At 55.3% G+C, this 22,456-nt stretch overlaps 7 protein-coding genes across 7 annotated transcripts; 5 read left to right on the top strand and 2 right to left on the bottom strand.

Moving 5' to 3' along the window:
• Nucleotides 1–6: 6 nt before the first annotated feature.
• DUS4 (tRNA dihydrouridine synthase) lies at nucleotides 7–1,839 on the top strand (the record flags this gene model as incomplete). The annotated part of the gene is made up of 7 exons (XM_076637468.1): nucleotides 7–195; nucleotides 314–472; nucleotides 554–602; nucleotides 687–719; nucleotides 844–1,073; nucleotides 1,199–1,372; nucleotides 1,501–1,839. 7 exons carry the CDS (start codon nucleotides 7–9, stop codon nucleotides 1,837–1,839), a joined length of 1,173 nt encoding a protein of 390 aa, XP_076495312.1.
• A 181-nt stretch (nucleotides 1,840–2,020) lies between these two features.
• BDY24DRAFT_393400 (uncharacterized protein) lies at nucleotides 2,021–2,990 on the bottom strand. Its single transcript, XM_076641047.1, has 4 exons — nucleotides 2,937–2,990; nucleotides 2,727–2,862; nucleotides 2,481–2,607; nucleotides 2,021–2,387 (listed from the first exon to the last, which is right to left on the bottom strand). Exons 1-4 carry the CDS (start codon nucleotides 2,950–2,952, stop codon nucleotides 2,088–2,090), a joined length of 579 nt encoding a protein of 192 aa, XP_076495313.1. The 5' UTR covers nucleotides 2,953–2,990; the 3' UTR covers nucleotides 2,021–2,087.
• Nucleotides 2,991–3,026: 36 nt separating this feature from the next.
• Nucleotides 3,027–4,549, top strand: BDY24DRAFT_393405 (uncharacterized protein). Its single transcript, XM_076641048.1, has 6 exons — nucleotides 3,027–3,208; nucleotides 3,277–3,529; nucleotides 3,601–3,860; nucleotides 3,944–4,035; nucleotides 4,126–4,209; nucleotides 4,355–4,549. The coding sequence occupies exons 1-6, from the start codon at nucleotides 3,089–3,091 to the stop codon at nucleotides 4,461–4,463; spliced, it is 918 nt and encodes a 305-aa protein (XP_076495314.1). The 5' UTR covers nucleotides 3,027–3,088; the 3' UTR covers nucleotides 4,464–4,549.
• A 405-nt stretch (nucleotides 4,550–4,954) lies between these two features.
• On the top strand, nucleotides 4,955–7,159 carry BDY24DRAFT_110342 (uroporphyrinogen decarboxylase). The gene is made up of 6 exons (XM_076635849.1): nucleotides 4,955–5,083; nucleotides 5,168–5,227; nucleotides 5,414–5,916; nucleotides 6,077–6,470; nucleotides 6,585–6,604; nucleotides 6,701–7,159. The coding sequence occupies exons 1-6, from the start codon at nucleotides 5,011–5,013 to the stop codon at nucleotides 6,764–6,766; spliced, it is 1,116 nt and encodes a 371-aa protein (XP_076495315.1). The 5' UTR covers nucleotides 4,955–5,010; the 3' UTR covers nucleotides 6,767–7,159.
• BDY24DRAFT_435446 (Mus7/MMS22 family-domain-containing protein) lies at nucleotides 7,086–15,207 on the top strand. The gene is made up of 10 exons (XM_076644177.1): nucleotides 7,086–7,781; nucleotides 7,854–8,192; nucleotides 8,324–8,698; nucleotides 8,800–9,903; nucleotides 10,014–13,578; nucleotides 13,661–14,160; nucleotides 14,250–14,375; nucleotides 14,443–14,656; nucleotides 14,734–14,861; nucleotides 14,953–15,207. The coding sequence occupies exons 1-10, from the start codon at nucleotides 7,275–7,277 to the stop codon at nucleotides 15,085–15,087; spliced, it is 6,993 nt and encodes a 2,330-aa protein (XP_076495316.1). The 5' UTR covers nucleotides 7,086–7,274; the 3' UTR covers nucleotides 15,088–15,207.
• Nucleotides 15,208–15,258: 51 nt separating this feature from the next.
• BDY24DRAFT_435447 (alpha/beta hydrolase family protein) lies at nucleotides 15,259–18,072 on the top strand. The gene is made up of 11 exons (XM_076644178.1): nucleotides 15,259–15,356; nucleotides 15,429–15,567; nucleotides 15,666–15,781; nucleotides 15,864–15,914; nucleotides 16,007–16,102; nucleotides 16,184–16,322; nucleotides 16,398–17,021; nucleotides 17,124–17,324; nucleotides 17,405–17,529; nucleotides 17,609–17,659; nucleotides 17,741–18,072. Exons 3-11 carry the CDS (start codon nucleotides 15,676–15,678, stop codon nucleotides 17,764–17,766), a joined length of 1,419 nt encoding a protein of 472 aa, XP_076495317.1. The 5' UTR covers nucleotides 15,259–15,356; nucleotides 15,429–15,567; nucleotides 15,666–15,675; the 3' UTR covers nucleotides 17,767–18,072.
• A 931-nt stretch (nucleotides 18,073–19,003) lies between these two features.
• BDY24DRAFT_435448 (general substrate transporter) lies at nucleotides 19,004–22,402 on the bottom strand (the record flags this gene model as incomplete). Its single annotated transcript, XM_076644179.1, has 18 exons — nucleotides 19,004–19,317; nucleotides 19,387–19,409; nucleotides 19,487–19,528; nucleotides 19,602–19,762; nucleotides 19,829–19,952; nucleotides 20,022–20,094; nucleotides 20,163–20,260; nucleotides 20,339–20,435; nucleotides 20,551–20,788; nucleotides 20,865–20,930; nucleotides 21,010–21,061; nucleotides 21,141–21,264; nucleotides 21,356–21,428; nucleotides 21,507–21,531; nucleotides 21,643–21,759; nucleotides 21,855–21,914; nucleotides 22,051–22,104; nucleotides 22,258–22,402. The coding sequence occupies 18 exons, from the start codon at nucleotides 22,400–22,402 to the stop codon at nucleotides 19,147–19,149; spliced, it is 1,743 nt and encodes a 580-aa protein (XP_076495318.1). The 3' UTR covers nucleotides 19,004–19,146.
• Nucleotides 22,403–22,456: the final 54 nt, after the last annotated feature.

Consider the following 22,456-nt stretch of genomic DNA (forward strand, 5'->3'; position numbering starts at 1 on the left):
GGTGAAATGAAACTCAATCTTGCAACGAGGCAAGAGGGAGAAAATCTCCGAGCTCACCCTCACCCTCACCAAACCTCTCCTTCCCTCTCTCCCTCTGTAGCTCCCCTCGTCCGATGCTCCAAGCTCCCCTTTCGCCATCTCGTCTCACTCTACAACACTCATATCACCACAACACCGATGATGTTGGCTGCCGAGGTCAGTTTTCGCTGCTCCTTCTGCCGCTCTGCTTGTGAGCCTGCCTCTCCTTTTGACCTCGAGCTCACACTCTCTCCTCCCTTCCTCTCTCTTTCTTTCTTTCGTTCGCTTCGTACAGTTCTCCCGTAACGGAACAGCCCGAGAAACCGACTTCAGCACCTCCAAGATGGAGCGAGGAGAGTTCTGGATGAACGAGAAGACCCAGGGAGGAGAAGGGAGTGGGTCTGGGTCTGGGTCAAGGAAGAGGAGGAGAGTCAAGGGAGCGTTGATTGCTCAGGTAGGTTTCGCTCTTCGTCTCAGCCTCAGCGAGTTCGTTTCAGAGAACAGGAGCTGACTTGACGCCTCGGAGGATTACCAGTTTGCTGCGAGCGAGGCTAGAAGTTTCGCGGACGCTTGCGAGATGATCTGTGAGTTGAGGGCGGTCGCGTCGCGTTTCGTTTGGTGTTTCGAAATGAGCTCGAACTGATTTCGTGGTTGATTTGGTGCCATAGCTCCTTTCGTCGATGGAGTGGATTTGAACTGTGGTTCGTCCCTTTCCTAAACCCGACGACCCCTCTCGTCCTTTCTTCTTCTCTGCCCAAAGCTCACTCCCCTCTCCCTCCCTCCTCCCTCACCCTTCCCTCGCCCACCCCCATCCACCCCATCCAGGCTGTCCTCAGAAATGGGCCTACCAAGAAAAGATCGGTGCCTACCTCCTCCGTCAACCCGAAACCGTTCGCGACCTCGTTCGAGCCGCCAAAGATCGACTGGGATGGAACTACCCCGTCTCCATCAAGATTCGAGTCGATTCAGACCAGAAGATGACGGAGAGGTTAGTTGAGACAGCGATTCAAGTGGGAATCAGTCATTTGACGATCCATGGGAGGACTAGGCAGACTGTGAGTTCGAGTTTCGAGCTTTCGTTTTGGTTCGCTTTGGCGCGTTCTCACTTATTCTCCGTCTCTCTCTCTCTCTCTCTTTCACCTTCTCCCCTCGTGCTCCCCGTCATCTCGTTTCACTGCAGGCCTCCACTCAACCTGTCGATCTCCCAGCCATCGCTTTCGCCAACTCCCTCGTGAACGGACGTGTCCCTACCGTCGCAAACGGAGACGCTTGGACGTACGAGGACGTCCAGAACATTCGAGCTCAGACGGGCGTGCAAGGAGTTATGGCCGCGAGAGGGTTGTTGGCTAATCCTGTAAGTTTGCTTCTCCTTTCACCAACAAAACGAAACGAACGAACAAACGTCTCGTTCGAACCGAAACCTCAAACCTGACGCGTCGTCTCTTTCCCTCCTTTCCTCACCCTCTTCCTTTCTTCCCCCAGGCACTCTTCTCAAACCACTCTATCACTCCACCTTCAGCCATCACCTCCTTCCTCACCCTCTCCTCCTCGTACGGGTTCATCTTCCCGCTCTTCCACCGCCATCTCAGCCTCATGCTCGAGGCCCATCTTTCGCGGCCGGAGAGGGTGTACTTCAACACGCTGGGGAGTCAGGGAGCAGTGGAGGATTGGTTGGAGGAGAGGGGAGTGGTGAGGACTTATGAGGAAGGTGGAGGTGTTGGAGGGACGAGGTGGGTGGGTGGGGAGGAAGGGTTGGCAGATGGGAGGGGAGAGGAAGGGTTCGGGGTTGTGAAGGGATGGGATGGGAGGGTTGGTTTGTAGATCGATGCTGTTGAGCTTCTGTTTGGGTGGAGAGAAGTGGTTGGAAGTGGGAGCGAGAGAAAGAAAGAAACAGAGATCGGGACAAGAAACTCGAGACGAGGCAAGACGACGCGTCTTTCTTTCTCTCTCCACCTTCCCTATTTACTGCTACTCCTTTGCGAAAACTCAACGGACTGGTAAAGAAAGTACAAACACGCATGATCTCGTCCTACAGAATCACAACAAACTTCCTTTCAACGCTACCCTTCTCAGCTTCCACTGCCCTTTCTCTTCTTCCCTCCTTTCCCTCCTTTCCCTCTCCCTTTCCCTTTCCCTCCCTTCGCACCCTCCTCCTCCCTCGCTTCCTCTTCCCGCTCCTGCACCTCCTCCAGTTCTTTGATCCCCTCCACGACCTCCTCGGTCCCAACTCTCGCCGGTAACTCTACGGCATCGACTTCCTCCTCCCCTCCGAGCTCAAAGATCGCTGATGGATCGGCTGCTGGCGTAGGAGGAGTGAGGTGGAGATGAGGGAGAGTGGGTGGTGGGAGGATGGGACGGGAGGGGTTGGACTAGGAGAGAGAAGAAGAGAACACGAGGAGAGAGAGAGAGAGGAGTGAGTAGAAGAAAGAGAAAGAGGAGGAGAGGAAAGGAAGCGAGCTCACGGATCTTCCTCCTTGAGCTTCGTCTTCGCTCAGATCATCGTCCGTCAGATCCCCATGATCCTCGTCGTGTCGCTCCTCATCTCCCAATCGAATCGTCCCAGGTCCTCGAAGCGTCCGATTCTTCAATCTATAACGAAACGAAACGAAGCGAAGCAAAGCGAGGAGAGGAAGGGCGTGTGAGCGATGATGCTCTCCTCTCTTCTCTTCTTCTCTTTCTTTTCTCTACAATTTCAAGGAAGAACCCACCGATAAGCCACAGCGCCCTTCATAGCGTCCGCTCGTCTCCAGAGGATGAAGAGAATACAGAGCGTGATGATGGCCAGGACGGGGACGAGGATGAGATGCTCGGTCGGTTGGGGAGGGGAGCCCGAACGAGGGTCGTCTGCGAGGGGATCGTTCGTTTGCGAGTCAGATTCTGTTGAGAGAGGGAGAAGGAGGGGAGAGGAGAGGACGTACCCGGTGAAGCTCGCATGTTACGTAGTTGAGAAGAATTCGATGGTGATGGTTCAGAGATCCAAGCGAGCTCGCAACCAAACTCGAAGCTCACCTCTTTCCTTTCGGATTCAGATCTCTCTCTCGCTTCTCCCAAACCCTCACCAGCAAAAAATATGTCTCCCCCTCCCATCCTCCCCCTTGACGTCTACCACCTCATCAAATTCTTCACTCCCTCTCAGGACCTCCTCACCCACCTCAACCTCTCCAACACTTCCTCCCTAATCCGAAACGAGGTTCGTCTTCCTCTCTCCTCCCTCCTCTCTCCCTCACAAGCTCACTTCCCTTCCTGGTTGGGTTGTAGCTTTATCCAAGAGATGAATCCTGGAAGCCTCTGCTTCAATCCTGCGGTTTATCTCGCTCGATGTACGACCTCAACGGCGTTCAACGAACCAAGGGATCATCATCATGGCGATCCCTCGTCCTCGACCTCGTTGCCCATGAACGACGAGGTTGCGAAGCTGAGACAGTGGTGGGAGTAGACCCAGGAAGTGAAGGTGTACTGGGGAAGGTGTACTGGGAGAGGCTGTGTGTTTGTACAGCGAGGAGAATGCTCTGTGAGTGCCTCTTCAACCTTCCAAGCTTCAGCGTCGAGCTCACCGTTTTTTGGTTTGGTTTGGTTTCGCAGCTTTCCAAACTGGAGCGAGCCCTGTGCCGTTGACGCCTGAGGAGGTGAGGGAAGGAGAGGTTGAGTTGAGAGTGAACGATCACGTCAAACTCGCGTTCCCTTCCTTTGCGGGGTTGTTGACGATGGACGACCGGGTTGGGATTCGACGACGAGGACGCGTCGGCGAGGCGGAAAACCCAAAAGAGCTCTGGAAGAGTGTGGTTAGGATGGGGGATCATCCGACTGCGGCTTATTCGTTTGCTACCAGTCCTCCTGTTACGGTTCGTTCCTCGACCTGGTTGAAACTCGAAGAGGGCGCGTCTGTCGCTCGCTCACGCTCTTGCTCGTTTTTGGGACGTCGTAGGAGCTCCTCCTCTGGTTCGGCTATACCCTAGTGTCCAACCCCGATGGTGTGACGGTTTGGGATGTGAGGCAGGCGTTTCTGAATTCACCAGTGTTCGTCCCTCTCTCTCTCTCTCTCTTTCTTTCTCTCTTCTCTCCCTCTTTCGCCTACTGACTCTTCCTCGTGCTATACTTGGAGATCAGACTTTCCACCGGCCAAAATTCTGCAAACGGACTGATTCTGAGAGGAGCTGATACCTGGCTGGAGAGTGCTTTCGGGGAGAATGTGTGAGTCGAACGCGTCCTCGTCTCTTTTCCTTTCTCCCTTTCGTTCCCTCTTTCTCTTTTCTTCTTTCTTCTTTGAGAACCCAATCGATTCGTTCGAAGAAGCTGATCTGTTCCCTTGATGGCTGGGTTCGATTGGTCGGCCCAGATCCCACTCGACACGACTCGGCCTTTTCGGACGGGACGGTTGGGAGCAGGAGGGGAAAGGGTCGGTGAGGATTGCGCATGAGAGTATGTGGGCTCCTGAGGAGGAGTAGAAGACTGGAGGAGGAGGATAGTAGGCTAGATTTTAGAGTGCTCGAGAGGACGGATCTATCTGTGTGTCGAGGTGGGAAAGGGCGAGAAAAGATGAAAGGGAGACGACGCGTTCGTTCGCTCCTCGGTCCAACTTGTGCAAGGACTTAGTTGAGGAGATGTGACTCGCTGGGGAAAGAAGCCACGTCTGGAGACATACTTATATCTTCTGAAATGCTACCTTCCGAACAGATGAACAAGGCGAGCATCGACCTGAAGACGGCAAGGACGCGCTGAGCAGCTCTCCCTCCCAGAGTCAGGTTTTCCTCCTTAGAGTTTCCCGAGCGGCTTTTGAAACCATACCTCGTCCCTCGAGCGACTTGAAATCTTACAGAGACGGTTCGCTCGACTCGACCAAGGGGCCGAAGAGCATTCTACTTTCCCTTCCTCGACCGAGGCGCTGGTGAGAAAAAGAAAAAGAGGGCTCGGAATCGAGGTGAGCTCACCCTCCTCCCTCTCTTCCCCTTACCCACATCTCCCCCCTTCTTCCTCTCCTTCTTCTTCGACACCATGCCTTACGAAGTTAAAACCGACGCCGATTTCGCTCCTCTCAGGAACGATCTTCTCATCCGAGCTGCTCGAGGTGAGTTGAGTTGAGCTGAGAAGGGTGGAGGGGTGAAAAGGGAACGAGCTGACCCGATTCTTCCTTCTTGCTTTTCGTCGCAAGGTGAGGAGACTGAGCGAGCTCCTGCTTGGGTTATGAGGCAGGCTGGACGATACCTTCCTGGTGGGTTGTCTTTCTTCGAAGGGTTGTGTAGAGACGAGTCGAGAGAAAGGAAAAAGTGAAGGAAGGCTGACCTCTTCTCTTCTTCTGTTCCCTTCCTCATCGCACCTTCCTACGCTCTTCCCTCGTTCAATTCTCACTCCCATGGCCCTCTCTACCTCCCAATCATCGACATCTCTCCTCCTCCAGAGTTCATGGAGCTCCGAAAATCGCACACCTTCTTCGAATGCTGCCAAACGCCCGCTCTCTCCGCCGAGCTCACCCTCCAACCCATCCGTCGATACTCCGGCCTCATCGACGCCGCCATCATCTTCTGCGACATCCTCGTCGTTCCTCAAGCCATGGGTCTCGTCGTCGAGATGACTCCTGGACCTTACCTCCCCGAACCCATCAACACTCCCGCCGATATGGATCGACTCACCAAGGACGTCGACATCAACGAGACCCTCGGATACGTCTTCGAGGCTATCACGTTGACGAGGCAGCAGTTGAAGGGAGAGGTTCCCTTGATTGGGTTCTGTGGAGCTCCTTTCACTCTGTTCTCGTACATGGTCGAGGGAGGAGGAACCAAGACGTTCCAGAAGAGCAAGAGTTGGTTGTTCAAGTGGCCAAAGGAGACCGCTGAGCTGCTGGACAGGATCGCGGTCGTCTGTGCGGATCTGTTGGTTGGACAGGTCAAGGCTGGAGCTCAGGTGAGTCTATTTTATGTCTATGCTCAGTCTTGAGTTTCGTGCGAGTGTGCTTCCCCAGTCGGAAGGCTCGAAATGGAGGAGGAAGGAGCAGAGGGCTGAAGCTGACCTCCTCCGTCCCTCCCTCCCTCCACCCCCTTTCGTCACCTCCTCCACCTCCAAGATGGTCCAAATCTTCGACTCCTGGGCCGGAGAACTCACCCCTTACCACTTCACCACCTTCGCTCTCCCTCCCCTCCTCAAAATCTCCTCCCTCTTCCGCTCAAAACTCACCGCCCTCGGCATCACGCCTCCCCCGATCATCCTCTTCGCCAAAGGAGCCAACTCGTCTCTCGAACTCCTCTCCAAGTCCGGAGCGTTCGACGTGCTCGCTCTCGACTGGTGCATCACCGCGGAGGAGGCCAAGGTCATCACGGGTGGACGAGTCGCGCTGCAAGGGAACGCGGACCCGCTTTGTCTTTACGGTGGGAAGGAGGGGATCGAGGAGGAGGTGAAGAGGGTTTGTGCTGGGTTCATTGGAGAGGGGAAGGGACCCAAGGGATGGATCTCGAATCTCGGTACGTCTTTGACTTGGGAACGAGGAAGGACGTCGCTTCATCGCGGCGACGCGTCGGATTCGAAGCGCTGACTCCTCCTTCCCTCGTCCTATCTTTGACTCTTCTCGTACACAGGTCACGGAATCACTCCTCAGGTACGTCCATTTCTTTTCGTTCGGACTCGAGCGAGGTCGAAAGGAACAGAAGCTGATCTTGGACGACGCGTCGTTTCAATCTTTCCTTTCGATCAGGTTCTTCCCGAGGACATGAAGTGGTACCTCGAGTGCGTCAAGAAGTACTCGTCTAGGAAGGAGTAGGGCGTTGATCTTGGGGACTAGTATTTCTAGAGATTGGACGGGCGTAACGATTTACTTGAGGGAGAGAAGTTGAATGCGAGAGCGCAAAGGGAAAGCACCGGACGAGTTGAGAGCTTGGGATTTGGAAGTCGTGGACTCGTGAATGACGGTTGTTGGAAGGGATGACCTGGACGAAACGGGGAGCGAGGGAGAGCGTGCAAGGGTGAGAGGAAGGAACGACGGTGAGCTCGAGTCGAAGGAGGTCGGAGAGGTCGCGGCCTCGACGACCGATTTGCAGAGACTTTTTGAAGGGTATTTCTCTCTATCTCATCAAAGGCTTGAAATCTCGAGCTGGAGATGGTCTTTAAGAAAAATGCTGAAGAAAAATCAAGGAACGCGTCGATCTCTTCGCGTCGAAAAGGCAAGCTCGTCGTTCGCTCCACCTTCCTTCCTTTGACCTTCAACTTTCAGCACCTCCTTCCACCCAACCGTCTTCCTTCCACTCTATTTTCTTGGGGCTGCTGCATGCATGGAGGACCGCTCTCCCTCTCGATCTCAACCTCCATCAAGTCCTCCCGATCCTCTCCTTCTTCTCTCTCCTCCAAGGCATCGACGTCTTTCACCTCCTCCCTCTCCTCCGCCACCTCAACCTTCTCGGTCTCCTCTCCCGTCGCCGCTACCCAAATCAACTTCAGCTATCGAAGGACTTCACCGAGGAGAGTCTCCCCTCAAGCGACCTCGTCTTTCCTTGCCAGAGGGAGCGAAGGAAGTCGGGAGAGGAGGAGAAGAAGGTGGGAAGGAGCATCCAAGTGAGCTCGCGAACGACGAGGAGGAGGTCGATCAAGACGAAGACTCGGACGTCGTGCCTACTTCGGATACGGAGGAGCAGGAGACGTTGCTGGTAGACTCTAGAGGAAGAGAAGAAAGTATTTGGGAGCAGGCGACGAGGCGAGGGCAAGCTTGGGAAGGCAGGTTCGGAGGAGGAAGTCAGTTCGTTCAGAGGTCGCCGTCGTTGAGGATGGAGAACGATGCAGAGGTATGTTCGAGTCTACCTGCCTGCATTATATACGGAGGGGCAAGAGGCTGACTAGACTTTGATGTCTTACAGCTCAACCTCCCAAGTTCTCGAGCCCAACCACCCTCTCCTCCCGCTTCGACCTCACTTCCTTCCTCTCGGAAACCGCTCCACCCGACTCCTTCCCCGTCAGCAGCAGCTCCTCTTGTACTCCCATCTCCACTAGCACCTGTGTCACTACATCGCAACTCCATCGCTGGCCCCTCTCGACTCGGCTACCAACCACCTCTTCCTCCTCCTTCACCCTCGAAACGTCGCTCCTCTCCTTCGCCCTCCCCACCTCCTCCTCCAGTCGCGTCCCACGAGCCTGTCACCTCCTTTCCTCTCGCCTCTCAAATCGTCGCCACGAACGCAACAGCTGGTCCGTCTTGGGTAGGTCACTTTGTTACTTCGAGGAGTCCAAGTCCAATGCCGGAAGTTGGAACGGAGCAGGAGGTTCGTCTCGTTCGCCCTTCTCACTCTTGGGCCCGTCTGACTCTATCTTCTTATTATCTCTACAGCAGGCGGGTCAGCCATCGTCAACACCTTCTTCGACCACTCGTCCTCAGAACCCTTTCGCCACAGCTCCTTCTCCAGAACCTCCGTCGCGCCCTTCACCCTCTCCTCCTGGAAATGCCGTCGCAGGTCCCTCTCGGCTACCAGCGTCACCTTTTCCCCTCGAAACCGTGACTCTTAAATTCAGGAGATCTGTTGCACAGTCTCGGACGTCGACTTTGGAGCAGGGAGAGCTGAGAGAGTCGCAGAGTCAGTCGGAGGAGGTCGGTCAGTTGGACGACGCGTCGATGGAGGTGGACGAGGAGCAGAGAGCAGCTGTGGGAGAATCTCAGTCCATGCTCGACGAGGAGATGGAATACGGGAATGGAGATATGGAGCTACCTGTGAGTGGTTCTTTGCTTTCCCTTTCGCTTCCTTTTCGCACTCGTCTCGAACGTCGAGCTCACATCTTCTCTTCTCTCTTTCTCTCATTCCCTGAAACCAGTACTACACACCATCTCCACACCCATCCCTTCCGAACGAATCCCAACCTCGCTCTCGCTCCTCAACTCCTCGTCCGAGAGACTCAACCCTACCCTTCGCAGGAACCTCCTCCGTCGTCCCGGATCTAGACCCAGACCCTCTCAACTTCTTCGCCTCCTTCTCTCAGCAACCACATCACCACTCTCAATCTCAACTCCCCGACTCCCCGGAATCCTCCCACTCCCACTCCAACCAAAAACGACGCGTCGAATCCTCCGCTTCGCTCTCTCCTCCTCCCCAATCCCCTCAACAAGCAGCGCTCTCGTCCATCCTCACTCCCGCCCTCACGGCCAACTCCTCACCACCGGCAGGTCCCTCAGCAGCAGCAGCAGCCTTAGGACCCGTTCTACCTCCACCTCCTCTCCTCTCTCAACCTCACGCCGACGACGACCCTCAACCCGACCCTCAGGAAGCCTACGTCCCTCAACGAGTCTTCCGAGAACGAACGTCCCTCCAGCTCAACCCCTACACTCGAGAACGAGCTCAGTACCAGTACCTTCTCGCCCGAGGAGGCAACAAACTCGCCATCGTCAACGCTCGTGAGGAAGCCGAAGCTGTTCGACGAGCCAACGGAGGAGGAGCAGCGCCGTTGGATCCTTCGTTGCTTGGAGGTTGGTTAGTCGTCGAGGAGGAGGAGAGGGAGAAGGAGAGGAAGCGGAAGGAGAAGGGGAAGGGGAGAGCCGATGCCCAAGAGGAGCAGGGGTACTCAAACAGTGGGGAGGAGGAGGAGAGTCAGGAAGCTGTGGCAGAGAAGAAGAAGAAGCACAAGGAGCTGAGTCGGGAGGAGATGGAGAGGCTCTTTGGGAGCGCTGCTGTTGCTGGGTTGCTGAGTAGTAGTGATGGAGAGGGAGATGAGGTGGAGAGGGAAAGGAGGAAGGCTGGGTTGGGGAGGAAGAAGCAGGACAAGGGAAAGGGGAAGGAGCCGGAGAAGGACGGGAAGGGAAAGGAGAAGGAGAAGAAGAAGGTTAGGATCAAGAAGCCGAAGCCGTTTCCGATGCAGGAATTGTTGGGTGGTGGGGTGGAGGCTGAAGAAGGAGTTGGTGAGAGTTCCAAAGGAGGAGCGAAGGTAAGTTCTCCTCGCGTCAAGTTTGGGGCTCGGATCGTCGTCGGAGAAGAGGCTAAAACTGAAGAGAGAGCTGACTTTTCTCTCTTTTTTTCTTGGACGTGCAACCACAGAAACGATCCAAGGGCAAAACCTACTCTCGTCGACGATCAGCCTCGCCCCGACGACCCTTCCGAGACGATCGCTCCCCTCCTCCTCTTCCTCCCCCTCGACAACGCTCAGAGGATCGTCTCCCCAATCGAGCATTCGACGACTATCCTCCCGACAACTTCGACAACGGGGCTTCTCCCTCTCCTCCTCGAGTTCGAGCACCAGCAGCCACCCTTAGACGCGTCCTCTCCTCCTCCCCTCCAGAAGCCGCTTCCTCTCGGCGAGGCCGTCAACTCTCTCGTCGTGCGGGCTCCAAATCCTCCTCCTCCTCTTCCTCCTCCAATCCCAACGCCTCCTCCGACTCCGACGACTCCTCCTCCACCGATCGTCCAACCCTCGACCACAAACGCTCTCGAATCCTCGGACGAATGCTTCCGGCCGTTGCCATCAACAACCTTCGCAAAGACCACCTGGCCAAGGAAGCTCGTCGACAAGCTGCTCGAGCTGGAAATCGAACCTCCGAAGGTCCCATCAAAGCAGGTCAATCCGTCGTTCGTCGGGGAAATGGAACCACCGTCACGAAACCGAGGAAAGTTGTCGACGTCTCGGACGATTCGGATCTCGACGCGTCGGATCCTGAGGTCTCGGAGGGACAGGCTTTCTACCATCGAGAGAACGCTAGGATGGATCGAGGGAACGAGATCGACGAGAGGCTCGTGGAGGCGAGGTACGGAGCTGCTGTGGGAGCCGGATTCGAGTCGATCAGTGAGGAGGATGAGGACGAGATGAGCAGTGCTGGAGAGGCGATGAGGGAGAGGGAGGAGAGCGAGGAGGCTGAGTTTGAGGATGCAGATATCAGGGATTGGTTGGTTCCTCTCGGTCCTGGGAGGTTAGGAGGAGGAGGGCTGGCGAGATCTGTCTTCGGAGGCGGAGCGGCGAGTGTCTTCGGAGGGGAGAGCATCGCTGGAGGGAGAGCTCCAAGTGTAGTCGACCAGATGCTTAGCAGAACGGCAGCAACGAGTCGTCCTAGGGTGGGAGGATTGGTGCAGAGGAGACGCGTCGGCGGTGGAGGAGGAGGGGTCGGAGGAGCACGAGCGGGAAGAGGAGGAGGAGGAGGAGCGAGGAGACCTCAGCAGCAGAACCACCACCACTCGTCGGTCAGCGGCTCGTCGGCTCGGAACCGAACTGGAGCAGCTACAGCAGGATCCTTCAACACCCCTTCCCATGGAGTCGTTCAGCTCGGTCGTCACAAACCCAAACCCAAGTCCAAATCGAACGTCCCTCCTCGCCATCGAGCTCGAAACGCCGGTCCTCCCAAAGTCAAACGACCTCCTCCCATCGTTCTCGACGACGACAGCATCTTCGGCGGAGATTTCGGTCCTCCACCACCACGCGGTCAAGACGAGAACGTCAACGCTCGTCCTCCAGCTCGACGATTCCTCCCTCCTCCTCGACCAGCCGCTCGAGGAGTTCGACCACCAGCGCCTCCTGCGATCCCTCTCCGACCTCGTCAGATCAACGAGCAGGACTTCGGAACTCCTCCTTCCCAGTCTCGGTCACCGGAGCCAGTAGCAGGTCGTCAGGTACAACAGCAACCTCAGCAGCAGCAGCAGCAGCGACTCGTCGACGTCGGACCCGTTCCTCTTCGAGAGCCCACCACCATCGACGGAGTTACCTGGACGTCCTACGCCAAGTTCAGCCTCGACTTCGAAATCCTCCCTCTTCGAACAGGAGTCTCCTTCCCCAACGACTCGGACATCTCGAAGGGTCGACTCTGGGAACTCGTCGGTCTCGTCAACCCAACGGACGATCCCGCTCCCCTCCCGCTCCCTCAACCTTGCTCCGTCTTCGAGCTCGAGCTCTCCCCCGAGATGTCGAGGATCGAGTTCGCTCCCGTCTTTGGAATCATCACGGATCGACTCTTCGAGGTTCTCGAGAAGGCTAGGACTGGCCAGGACGATGAGGAGGTCGAGGGAGAGATCGAAGCTCGAGACGCGATGAGGTTCGCCTGCCTCTTCGTCTCTCAGCAGGTCCCCGACGCGGACTTTATCGACGTCTTCAAGCCAGCCATCCAAGGATTCCTCGATCAGCTCTTCGGTCGAATGGAGACGTTCTCGGTTCCAACGTCGTCGAAACGGGTCGCAGAGACGAGGATCTTCTTCTCCCTCCATTGGTTCGCCGTCGAGCTCAGCACTCGGTTCGACATCCTCGAAGGTCTCGAGCCTCAATTCCAAGCCTCGCCAGGCTTCGTTGTCCTTCTCATTCGGAGACTCCTCGCCCACGGGTTCAACAGGACGGTCAAGTCGGTCAAGGTCGCTCAGATCAGTCGAGAGGAGGAGGACGCGCCGTCGCTCAAAGTCCAAGACTTCACGGCTCAGCTCTGGGTCGGAACCATCCATCTTGCTTCGGCCCTCGACTCGAGAGAGCTCGCAACGGGACCTTCGTCGTTTTGGACCCATCTCGCCAACGCCCTCGAAGCATCAGGCTCTCCTCAAAACAATCTGCTCGCCGCCGAACAGATCTGGTACCTCGTTCACGGTCTCACCTCCCTCTCCCAGTTCTCCTCCCTCGGAACTTCTCGACCGAAGCCTATGCTATCCTCCTCATGGTCCCTCATCACCAAAGCAGTCTCCTCAGTTCGACTCGAATCGGACGTCGTCACGGACAGGCTCGCTCCTTCGTCGGCGTTGAGCAAGAGGGATCAGTACATCTGGACGATCTTAGGACGGCTTCATCTCCTCCTTACGAGATGGAAGTGGAAGCTCGACGGTCAGGAGAACCTCCTCGGATACCTCGTTCAGAAGATATTCAAGAGCAGGAAGTTCATCAAACTCAGATCGGATCCGACGTCGGATTTCCCTCTCTTCATTCGAGAGTCCAACCAGTCGCTCATCCTCAAGGTCGACGAGGAATCAGACTCGTCGTTCGACATCTTCCTCAAGATCCTCGCTCTCACCGTTCGAGACATCAAACGAACCGTCCAGGAAGGAGTCGAAGGAGGAGTCACCCAACGTCAAGCGGAACGATCTATCGTCAGACTCCTCAACCTCTCAGCACCCATCGGAAAGACTCCCTTCACTCGAACCACTCCTCCCTCCATGACCGAACTCTCCATGCTCATCAATCGCTACACCTACTCCCTCTTCTCGATCCTCCTCGACCCCTCACCACCCAACGCCGTCCACTGCATTCGTCAAATGAGGTTCTACCTTCGTTTCGACGAGGGCGACTTCAAGTCGAGGAAGATCTGCATCCGAGCCATGATGTACATCGCCATCCTTCTTCGACAGGTCGAGGTGGATTTGGGAGGAGTCGTCGACTGGTTCGCCGAGATGACGGAGACGTTGTTGAAGGAGGCGGCGAGGTTGGAGAGACCTCCTACTCCTGCGACGAACGGGAGCGAGAGGAGGAAGAGTCCTGGAGTAGAGGCTTCGACGACGCCGAAGAGCGAGATCATCTGGTCGATGTTGCTGCTGTTGGGATCGATCAGGAACATCATCTGTATCCGAGGGATGAACGGAGAGGAGGAGGGAGAAGAGCGGGAGGAAGAGAGTCCTTCGTATCCGGATCCGATCCTTCTTCACCCTTGTGAGTCTCATTCCTGCTCACTTCTTTCTTCTGTGAGCTCTCGTGCTTATCGTTTTTCGCTATCCTTCTTTTCCCCTCTCAGCCTGGACTCAAGGAATTCTCCTCTCCCCTCTCGCCTCCGACCCTCGAATCGGTCTCGAAGTCATCAAGTGCGTCCAATCCTTCCTCGACACTCGGCAAGCCTACCTCCTCTCCAACCGTCCTCTCCTCCACGGCGGTCCCCAACCCAACGGAGAGTCCCAAGACGAGTACGGAGCCGAGTTCGACAGGATCGATCTGGACGATCCCGCTCTTCGAGCCCTCCTCGACGGAACCGACGCTGAGGCTGAACCTGAAGTCGAGGATCCTCAAGCTCTGGAGGAGACGAGGAGGAGGGAGAAGGTTGGGGAGATGGAGAAGGTGTTTGCTGGGGTGGTGAAGGAGAGGATCTCACCGGCTATCTACAAGCTGTTGTCGAACTTGTTCGCTGGAGGAGGTGTTGAGGGTTTAATGGAGGGAGGGAAGGAGAAGGAGGCGTATGTGGATCAGTTGGTGGACTGCTGGGCTGGTTGTGCTAGCGTGTTGGTGCAGCAGAAGGATCAGGTGAGTCTCGGCTTGACTTTCGAGGGACAAAGAGGGAAGAGTTCTGACGCGTCTCGTTTCCTCGTTCGTTCTCCTTCGCTTTTCCTCAGGACTGGTCAAGCTACCTCGAGCTCGGTCCCGAATCGTGGAAAAGGATCGGAGACTCAGCTGCCAAACGTCAAGTCGGACTTCGGTTCCTCTACAACGTTGGATCGCTCGACCCTGGAGCGTACGAGGTTCGTCTCCGTCGCGTCTCTCTTCTCCTCTTCCCTCTCTTTTCCGCTGACTTCTTTCCGCCTCCAGCCCCTCAAAGAGCACTTCATCCCCATCTTCTTCCAAGCCATTATGGTCCCCTCCTCCCGTCTCACCATCGAGCCAGACTTCTGCTCCCTCGTCCTCAACCTCGATTCCCTCACCGACCTCTTCGCCGATCTTCCGCTCGAGAAGAACGAGGAAGACGGACGGTTCGTACTGGATTTGGATCTGTTTGAAGTAAAGAGGGTTGATATCTTGAGTGGTGAGTCTCGTCGCTTACCTTTCTGCTCCTCGAAGGAAGAAGAGCGCTGACTCTGAGTTGTTTTCGACGTCGAGCAGAAATCTTCGCCAACATCTACCTCGAACTCTCTCGCAACGCCGCTGGGAACTCTATTTTGCAGCAAAGGAAAGCCTTCCTCGTGTCGTGCATCCGGGAAATGCTGCTCACCATGACGGATCATCTCTCTGTGCGTTTCTCCTTCTTCTCGTCGCGTCGACTCTCCCAAAACCAAACCAAACAACTCACCGCGTCTTGCCCTCCCTTCTCTTCTCAAACAGACCCTGACCGGACCACCTCGAGCTCAGTACCTAGCTCTCTGCTCGGCCGTGCTGGAAGCGATGCGGGAGCGGGCGGGGTTGGCGTTGAACGTGAACAGTCTGAGGGAGTTGAAGGTGTTTGAGGGGATGAGGTGAGGTCGAGGTTGTTTTGGTTTTTTCGTTTCTCTGCATTTTGCGTTCGTGTTTGTTCTTTGTTGTAGTAGTATACAATTTGCATATCTCTCTGACCTATTTCGTGCATGCTCTTTCGTCTTGAAAAGATCATAGTGGCGGGGCTGGCACATGTCAAAACAACAAAGAGGAGGAGGAGGAGAGGAGTTTGAGATTCGAGAGAGGAGGACCGACGGAGCTGACCTTCAACGGCTTCCTTCCCTTCCCTCTTCGTTCTTTCTCTTCGTTGTCTGGTGAGTGACTAGCACCTTTCTCTCCTCGTCGTTCATAGAGAGCTCTACTGACTCGTCTATCTGGACTACCAGCAAGGCCCAACCAGCTGCGTTCGCTCGAGCTCAGCCCGTCCCTCCCTCCTTCCCTCTCCCTCGCGCCTTCCTTCCTCCTTCCCTGGAACCCTGCTTCAACCTAACAGCCGCTCCGGACTCTCTTCTTTCCTATATAAAGGTCCGCTTCTCTCTGCTCTTCTTCCTCTCTCTCCCTCCCGGCTCACCTCTCTCTCTCTCTCTCTCTCTCTATCTCCTCCTCCCTTCCGGCCTCAACAGCTCGCCCGCCATGCCCTCTTCCTCCTCGGTCCTGCTCTCGTTCCTCAAACTCGCTCTCCTCCCGACCATCGTCTTATCAGCTGCGGGGTCTATTTTGGGGTTGGCAATGGTGTTCCGTGAGTCTCACAAACGAAAGCGGGATGTTGAACGAAGGAAGGGAGGATTGGGAGCTCACCCGTTTCGGTGTTTTTGGTTCAGTTCCTTTCCTGGGGATCTTCTTTTTGCCGACGTTGGTGTTTTCGTTGGCTAGTGAGTAAACTAACCGACGGGACGTGGTTGATTTCGAGGAGAGAGGAGAGGGAGAGCTAAAACTGACGAGCTTGGTCCCGTTCGTTCCTCAGCGTTCGTCTTCTCCCTCCCAACGTTGCTCTACCTCCTTCTCGCTCAGAACGATCCTCCACCCGCTTCGAGAAGCCCGTTCGTTTCGCTTAGTCCGAGTGAGTTTCCGCCACAATTTCTAGTCCGAGGGGAAAACTCGAGCTGATCGTGTTTGGTTTTTTGGACTCTGTTTCATTCAGCCCGCAACCTCGTCCTCTCTGTGACGATTCTCCGATGGGGTTGGTCAGGTTTCTTCATCTGGATAGCTCTCTTTAAGCAGTGGTGTCAGAGGAGAGTGTTGATCTTGGGAGCGAGAAGGAGTAGGGATCCTATTGCTAGGTTCGTCGAACGGTTCAACTCTCTTTCGTCTGAGTCGTGCGCGTCCTGACTTTCTCCTCTTCTGCGCTTCTGCAGCGAAAACATCCCCTACCACCCCTCTCAAACCCTCTCCGTCTACCACCCAGCTCTCACTCCTCTCACTTCCTCCTCTGCCTCCCTTCGACCCATCATCGTCCTCATCCCCTCGCCCACCTCCCCGCTCCCAACCTGCTTCCTCTCCCTCCTCGCCCTCCGTCTCCGACTCTCCTCGTACCTCGTCATCCTGCCCTCCTCCACTTTCCCTTCCTACCCACACACGAACCTCTCGGAATGCGTCACGCTCACTCGACACCTCCTCGCTTGGACGGCTCGGAACGCTGAATCCCTCGGAGGAGACAAGGAGAAGATGTATCTCTTGGGACATGGAACGGGAGCGTTGGTTGGGATGATGAGTGGTGGGTTGAGGGATGCGGTGGTGAAAAGTAGGGACGAGTGGTTGTGGGAGAGGTACAGGAAGGGGAGGGAGGAGAGTGCGGGTGGGGGGAGTCTTGGGTACGGGGCGGGAGAAGTGGAGCAGGATTGGGAGCGAGACGGGGAGATGGGAGAGAGGGAGATGGAGGAGCTCGATGGGGAAGGGGTCGAGGAGGTGCCGAATGGATTGAAGAGGGTCGAGATCTTTGGGGAGGAGGTGGAGATTCCAAGAGTTGCTGGGATTGTGGCGTGAGTCGAGTCGAGCTCTCTCCCTCTTCCGTTTCTGTCTCGTCGTTCTTTTCTTCGAGCTGATCCTCCTTCCCTTCTCTGATACTTGGCATCGTGCTTTAGCCTCTCACCCATGACCGACGTCCCCCAGCAAATCCGACACGAAGCCTCCCTCCACATCGAACACCTCTCCTCGACGCGTCGCTTCCTCGGACCTTCCCAAACCGACACCATGCTCGCCTCGCCTTCCCACTTGCTTTACGCAGCCAAGAACGTGCTGGATGTGGAAGGAAGGTTGATCAAGAAGTGGTTGATTATTCATGGGTGCGTCAAATGCTCTCCTCCTTTGAAACACACTCAGTTCGAGTCTGACCTTCGTTCGTTTTTGTTTTCGTTTCGCACAGAGGGAAAGACGAGTTCATCCCCGTCACTCAATCCTCTCTGATGAGGGAACTGCTGGTGGGGTTGGGAGTTCCGAACGTGAGGTTCAGAGCTTACAAGGACATGAATCATATGGATACGCTGCTGGGTGAGTCGTCTCGTCTCTCGGTTTCTCCCTTCGTCGTTTCTCCCAAACTGACCTTCCTCCGGTTCGTTGTCTTCTACAGCCCTGATGATAGGCCTCAAGAGTCCCTTCTCGGAAGCGATCCTGAGGGACAGTGAGTTTCCTCGTTCCCTGTTCGTCGACGCGTCTCTGAACTGACCACTCTCCTCTCCCTCCTCCTCCTGCTCTTTCTCAGTCGAAGCCTTCATCCCCACTCACTAGAACGACCACCGACGACTTTAACGACTCTTGCTACGACCTCCCTTCTTTTTCTCTTGGTGCTTTCCCTTCTATTATCGTATCCTTGCTTTTTCTTGCTCGTGCTATCTACCCTGCCTCCCTCCCCTTTCTTTCGTTGCTTTTATTCTGGATCCGCTAGATACCTCCCTTTCTTTATCCCTTTCTCTTTTCTCGTGGAATTGTTTCACCGCTGCTCTGGATCATGCTTTGCTTTGCTTTGCTTTCTCGTCGCTCGTGCCAGTCGAAAGGAACGGAAAGAGCCGGACGCGTCGAGTTGACTTTTTCCCCAGCTCATCTTCTTCTCTTCTGCAACCGACTCCCTAATCTACGTCAAGGGCTCCTTCCATCTCCTTCCTTCCCTTCTCATCTCCCTATCTTCTCGCCCTCAGAAAGTCACACAAACGAATCCCTGCGGGAAATGACGCGTTTTCGCCCAAAAGCTCAAAGCTCACACCGCTTCCCTCCCCTCCCTCCTTCCTTCCCTCCCAACCTCCACTCTCCCCCCCAACCAAATGTCCCACCCTTCCTTCTCCTCAACCTCCACGCCCACCTCCAACATCGACACCTTCCAGACAACCGGACCAGGGTTCGCGGGAGATCGCGCTCAGGACTTTGCGAGTGCTACGGGTGGTTCAGACGCGTTCAGTGAGAAGCCGAACTCGAAGAGCTTGGAGGAGGTGATGAACGAGGAGGAGGGGAAGGGTGGTGGGGGGATCAAAGGTGAGTGGAGAGGGAGGGAGGAGGGGAGGAAGAGGGAGAGGGAGGAGGAGAGCGAGCGAGCTTGAGCTCAAACAAAAAAGGGTCGAACGAGCCCAAGACTGACCCTTTCCTTTCTTTCCTTCTTCATTGTTTCGACTGGGATGGTGCTTAGGGACGGTGCAGAAGATCAAGGCGAAGCTCGGGGGGTCGGGAAGTAGTGCGTAGGGAGGAAGGAGAGAGGGAGAGAACGAAGAGCTTAGAGAGACGAAACGAAACGAGGATGACCTTTTACGACCTGTTTGCTCAACTTCGACTCCGATCTCCTGCAAGCCTATTAGAAAAATCTCTCGATTTCTCTCTAGAGTTTGCTTGTGAACTTGAGAGGGAGGAGTGAACGCGCTCGATTTAAGAGGGGAGCCCTCGAGACGCGTCGTCGTGCGATGGGTGGGTTCTTGCTCGACAAGCAGAGGAAAAGGCAGAAACGAATCATAAATTGAAGAAGAGGCAAAGCTATAAACTAGCGATACAGGCTTTCTACTAAGCAGCGAGAAACGAACGAGAATGATTCTACGGGAAAGGATTAAAAAGACGAGAAAGAGAACGGAGAGCGAGCACGAGAAAGCGGGAAAAATGGACGGGAGGAGATGTAATCTAGTTCTGAGTTTATCTAGCTCCCTTGTCGGCTCCGACGACGTCTCCGAAGGTAGGGCTCTGGACTCGAGTGACGGGGGACGAGGAATCGTCGTCTCCAATTGCTCGCTCCGCATCGGTTCCGTTTCCTCGGTGTCCGTGGATGTCGATCTTTCGAGTGAGATCCTCGACCTCAGCGTCGGTCTGTGAGGGGAAAAGAAAGGGGATCAGCTCAGAGTGTGCAGAGGAGGAATGGCGACGAGGTCGACTCACAAGCGAGGGCATTCGCTGGGCGACTGAAAGAAGGAAAGAAGAGCGGGAAGAGTCAGTTCCGACGTTCTTGCTTTGCCCACGAGAGGTCGAGAAAACTCACTGTGCGTGGGTCGCTCCTTCTCCTCGAAAGCAGTAGCGAAGACTGAAGAAGAACAGGAGACATGGGGGTCAGCTCGGAGTCATTGAGAGGGAAGATGAGACGCGACGAGACCCACTAAGATCGATGGCCTCGAGAGTTCGTCCCTTAGTCTCGGGGTAGAAGATGTAGATGACGGGGATGAAGAGAGCGTTGGCGACGGCAAAGATGAGGAAGGTTCCCCATCCAATGGATGCAATCATAGTAGGAGTGACTTGGACGACGAGGAAGTTGAAGAGCCTGGGAAGAAAAGAGGGATCGAAGTCAGCATCGACGCGTCTGACGAGCGGGAGGGAGAGAACTCACCAGTTGGCCATGGTAGAGACAGCGTTGGCCTTGGTTCGGATCCTCAAAGGGTTGAGCTCGGCTGGGTACAACCAAGGGAGGGGGAGCCAACATGATCCGAAGAAGATGATGTAGATGAAGATACCTGCAAAGCGAAAAGGGAGACGTTCTGTTCAGCTTCGAATGAGTTGGACGAGGACTGGGCTGAACTCACCGACGGCTCCACCCTTAGCGGCTTCAGCAGTTCCAGGAATAAGACAAGCGAAGGTGAGGACCATGGCGAGGCACTGAAAATCAGAAGAAGTTGATCAGGGACGGTTGAAGGACGGAAAAGAAATCGACGCGCTCGACTCACCTGTCCGGCGGATCCGATCAAGAACATCTTTCGTCGACCGAGGGTCTCTACGAAGACGAAAGATGTCAAAGCCGCAAGTGCATAAACACTTGACAGAACTTTTTACATATAAAGCAACAGCAAGGTCAGCCTCGGACCGGGAAAGAAGAAGAGAACGGATGGACGAAGAAACTCACCACCACCGAGAATGAGAGAGAGTCGAGTCTCGAGACCGATAGACTGCTCGAAGAGGACAGTAGCGTAGTAGATAACAGCGTTGCAACCTCCGAGTTGCTGTGCAAGGAAAAGAAGAAGGAGGTCAGCGACGCGTCGAAGAGAAGAATCGGGTCATACTGCCTCGCCGGCCTCGTTTCGACGATCGAGGCCAAAACAAGGGAGAGCGACGAACCTGGAAGATCTGAGAAGAAGCTCCGATAGCCATTCGTCGGAAGTGCTGCTTCTTTCCTCCAACGAAAAGCTCTCGGTTCGTGGTTCCTCCGGTAATTCCAGCGCTGGTGTTGATACCCTCGATGATGAGTCGGATCTCTCGCTGGGTTCCCTCGTCCTCGATGTTCTGGTCGTTGAGATCGGCGATAATCTGGGAAGCAGCCTCCTCGTGTCCGTGGACAAAGAGCCATCGAGGAGATCTGAAAAGGGAAAGGTCGCCAAGGTCAGCCAGAGGCGAGAAGACGAACGCAGAGACGAAGGAGAAGGGGAACTCACTCAGGGAAGAGGTAGATACCAACGCAGAGCAACGCCGCGAACAAGATTTGGAGAGCGATGGGGAACCTGAGACGGGAAGCAAACGGGGAGAGGGAGGAAATCAGCAGGGGCGACGCTGCTTCTCAACAACAGAACAGATACTCACCTCCAAGAGAACGAGGAGTCGACAAAGGAAGTGGCGAAATCAAGCCAGTACGCTGAAGAGAAAGGCGAGAGGAGGTCAGCTCAGCTTGCGTGGCGGGCAAGAGAGAAGTCGCGACGAAGAGGGAAACTCACAAATGAGGGTACCGACGGCGACCATGGAGGCCTCGATACAGACGAGAAGACCTCTGTTGTGAGACTTAGAAGACTCGGCAACCCAAGAAGGAATAGTAGAAGTGTTCGCACCGTTACCGAGTCCCTGAACGAAGGAAAGGAAGAAAGACAGGACGCGACGCGACGCAGATCAGCTCGAGTTGATTTGAGGACCGAGAAGAAGAACCTGGACGAACAGTAATAACTCGACCGATCAGGAACTGAAGGAATCCCTTGTGAGTTCCGTAAGCAGTGACTTGAATGATAGTTCTGAAGGAGAGAAACGGCAGGGAGGAGTCAGAGAGAACGCGCGACTCTGAGGCGAAATTTCGAAGAAAAGGGACGCACCCGAAACACATGACAAAAGACCCGACTGAAGAGAAGAGAAGGACCAATGCGATCAGATACGTCAGTCGGCCGTCAAGGTGCGAGAAATGGACAGGAACGATGAGGGGAGGGAGGAAGAGAGACGGGAAAGACGCACGATAAACCATTCGACGACGACCGAAAGCCTCTCCGAAATAGAAGGCGAACAAGGCACCGAACAGACATCCCACCTCGTAGACTGACACCACGGTCCCGTGGATAGTAGCGGTGAAGACTGTATCGACGGTGGCAGGTAAGAACAGAGACGTCAGTAGTGAAAGCTTGGAACCTTGGCTGTTGCTTTTTCTGCCCGGTCCCAAGTCGACGCACCATCGTTTGGACCCTGCGATTGGGTTTGGTAGAACTCTTCGTTAAATTGCCTGGAGGTAACTGAAGCCGCCGACGCCACAAAAATTATCGAGGTCAGTGGCTGAAGAGGGAAAAGGGCGAGGGAACGAAAAGAGAAGTAGAGAAGACGCGACGTGAAAGAGGAGGAGTTCGTGATGATCCGAGAGCATGGACTCACTGATTCCAGCCATGACTCCTTGATCGTACCCGAAGAGGAGGAAACCCATGGTAGCTGCATAACGAAAACAGAGAAAGCGATTGAAGTCAGCTCGGGAAGAGGAGGAGAGGGAATGGATCGAGAACGACGACGACAATTCCAGCTTCCAAGTCTTCAACTCCCCACTCCCGCCACCGACGCCAGCCTCAGAAGAAAAAAATAGCTCACCAGTCGCAGTGATACCGATAACGAGGTTTTTGCCTCGAAGACCCAACCATCGTCCCTCGTTGGTGTTGGCAGGCCAGACCTTTCTCGGGCTGTGAGCTTTGTGCTTCTCGTCGTGGTTGACCTGGACGACTTTGGTGTCCGACATAATGGCTGAAGGGAGGAAAGGGGAGGAGCTGAAGGGCGGGAGAAAAGGAGGGGG

The sequence above is a fragment of the Mrakia frigida genome, assembly GCF_051309035.1.
Source record: "Mrakia frigida strain ATCC 22029 unplaced genomic scaffold BDY24scaffold_21, whole genome shotgun sequence".
Classification (NCBI taxonomy): Eukaryota; Fungi; Basidiomycota; class Tremellomycetes; order Cystofilobasidiales; family Mrakiaceae; genus Mrakia; species Mrakia frigida.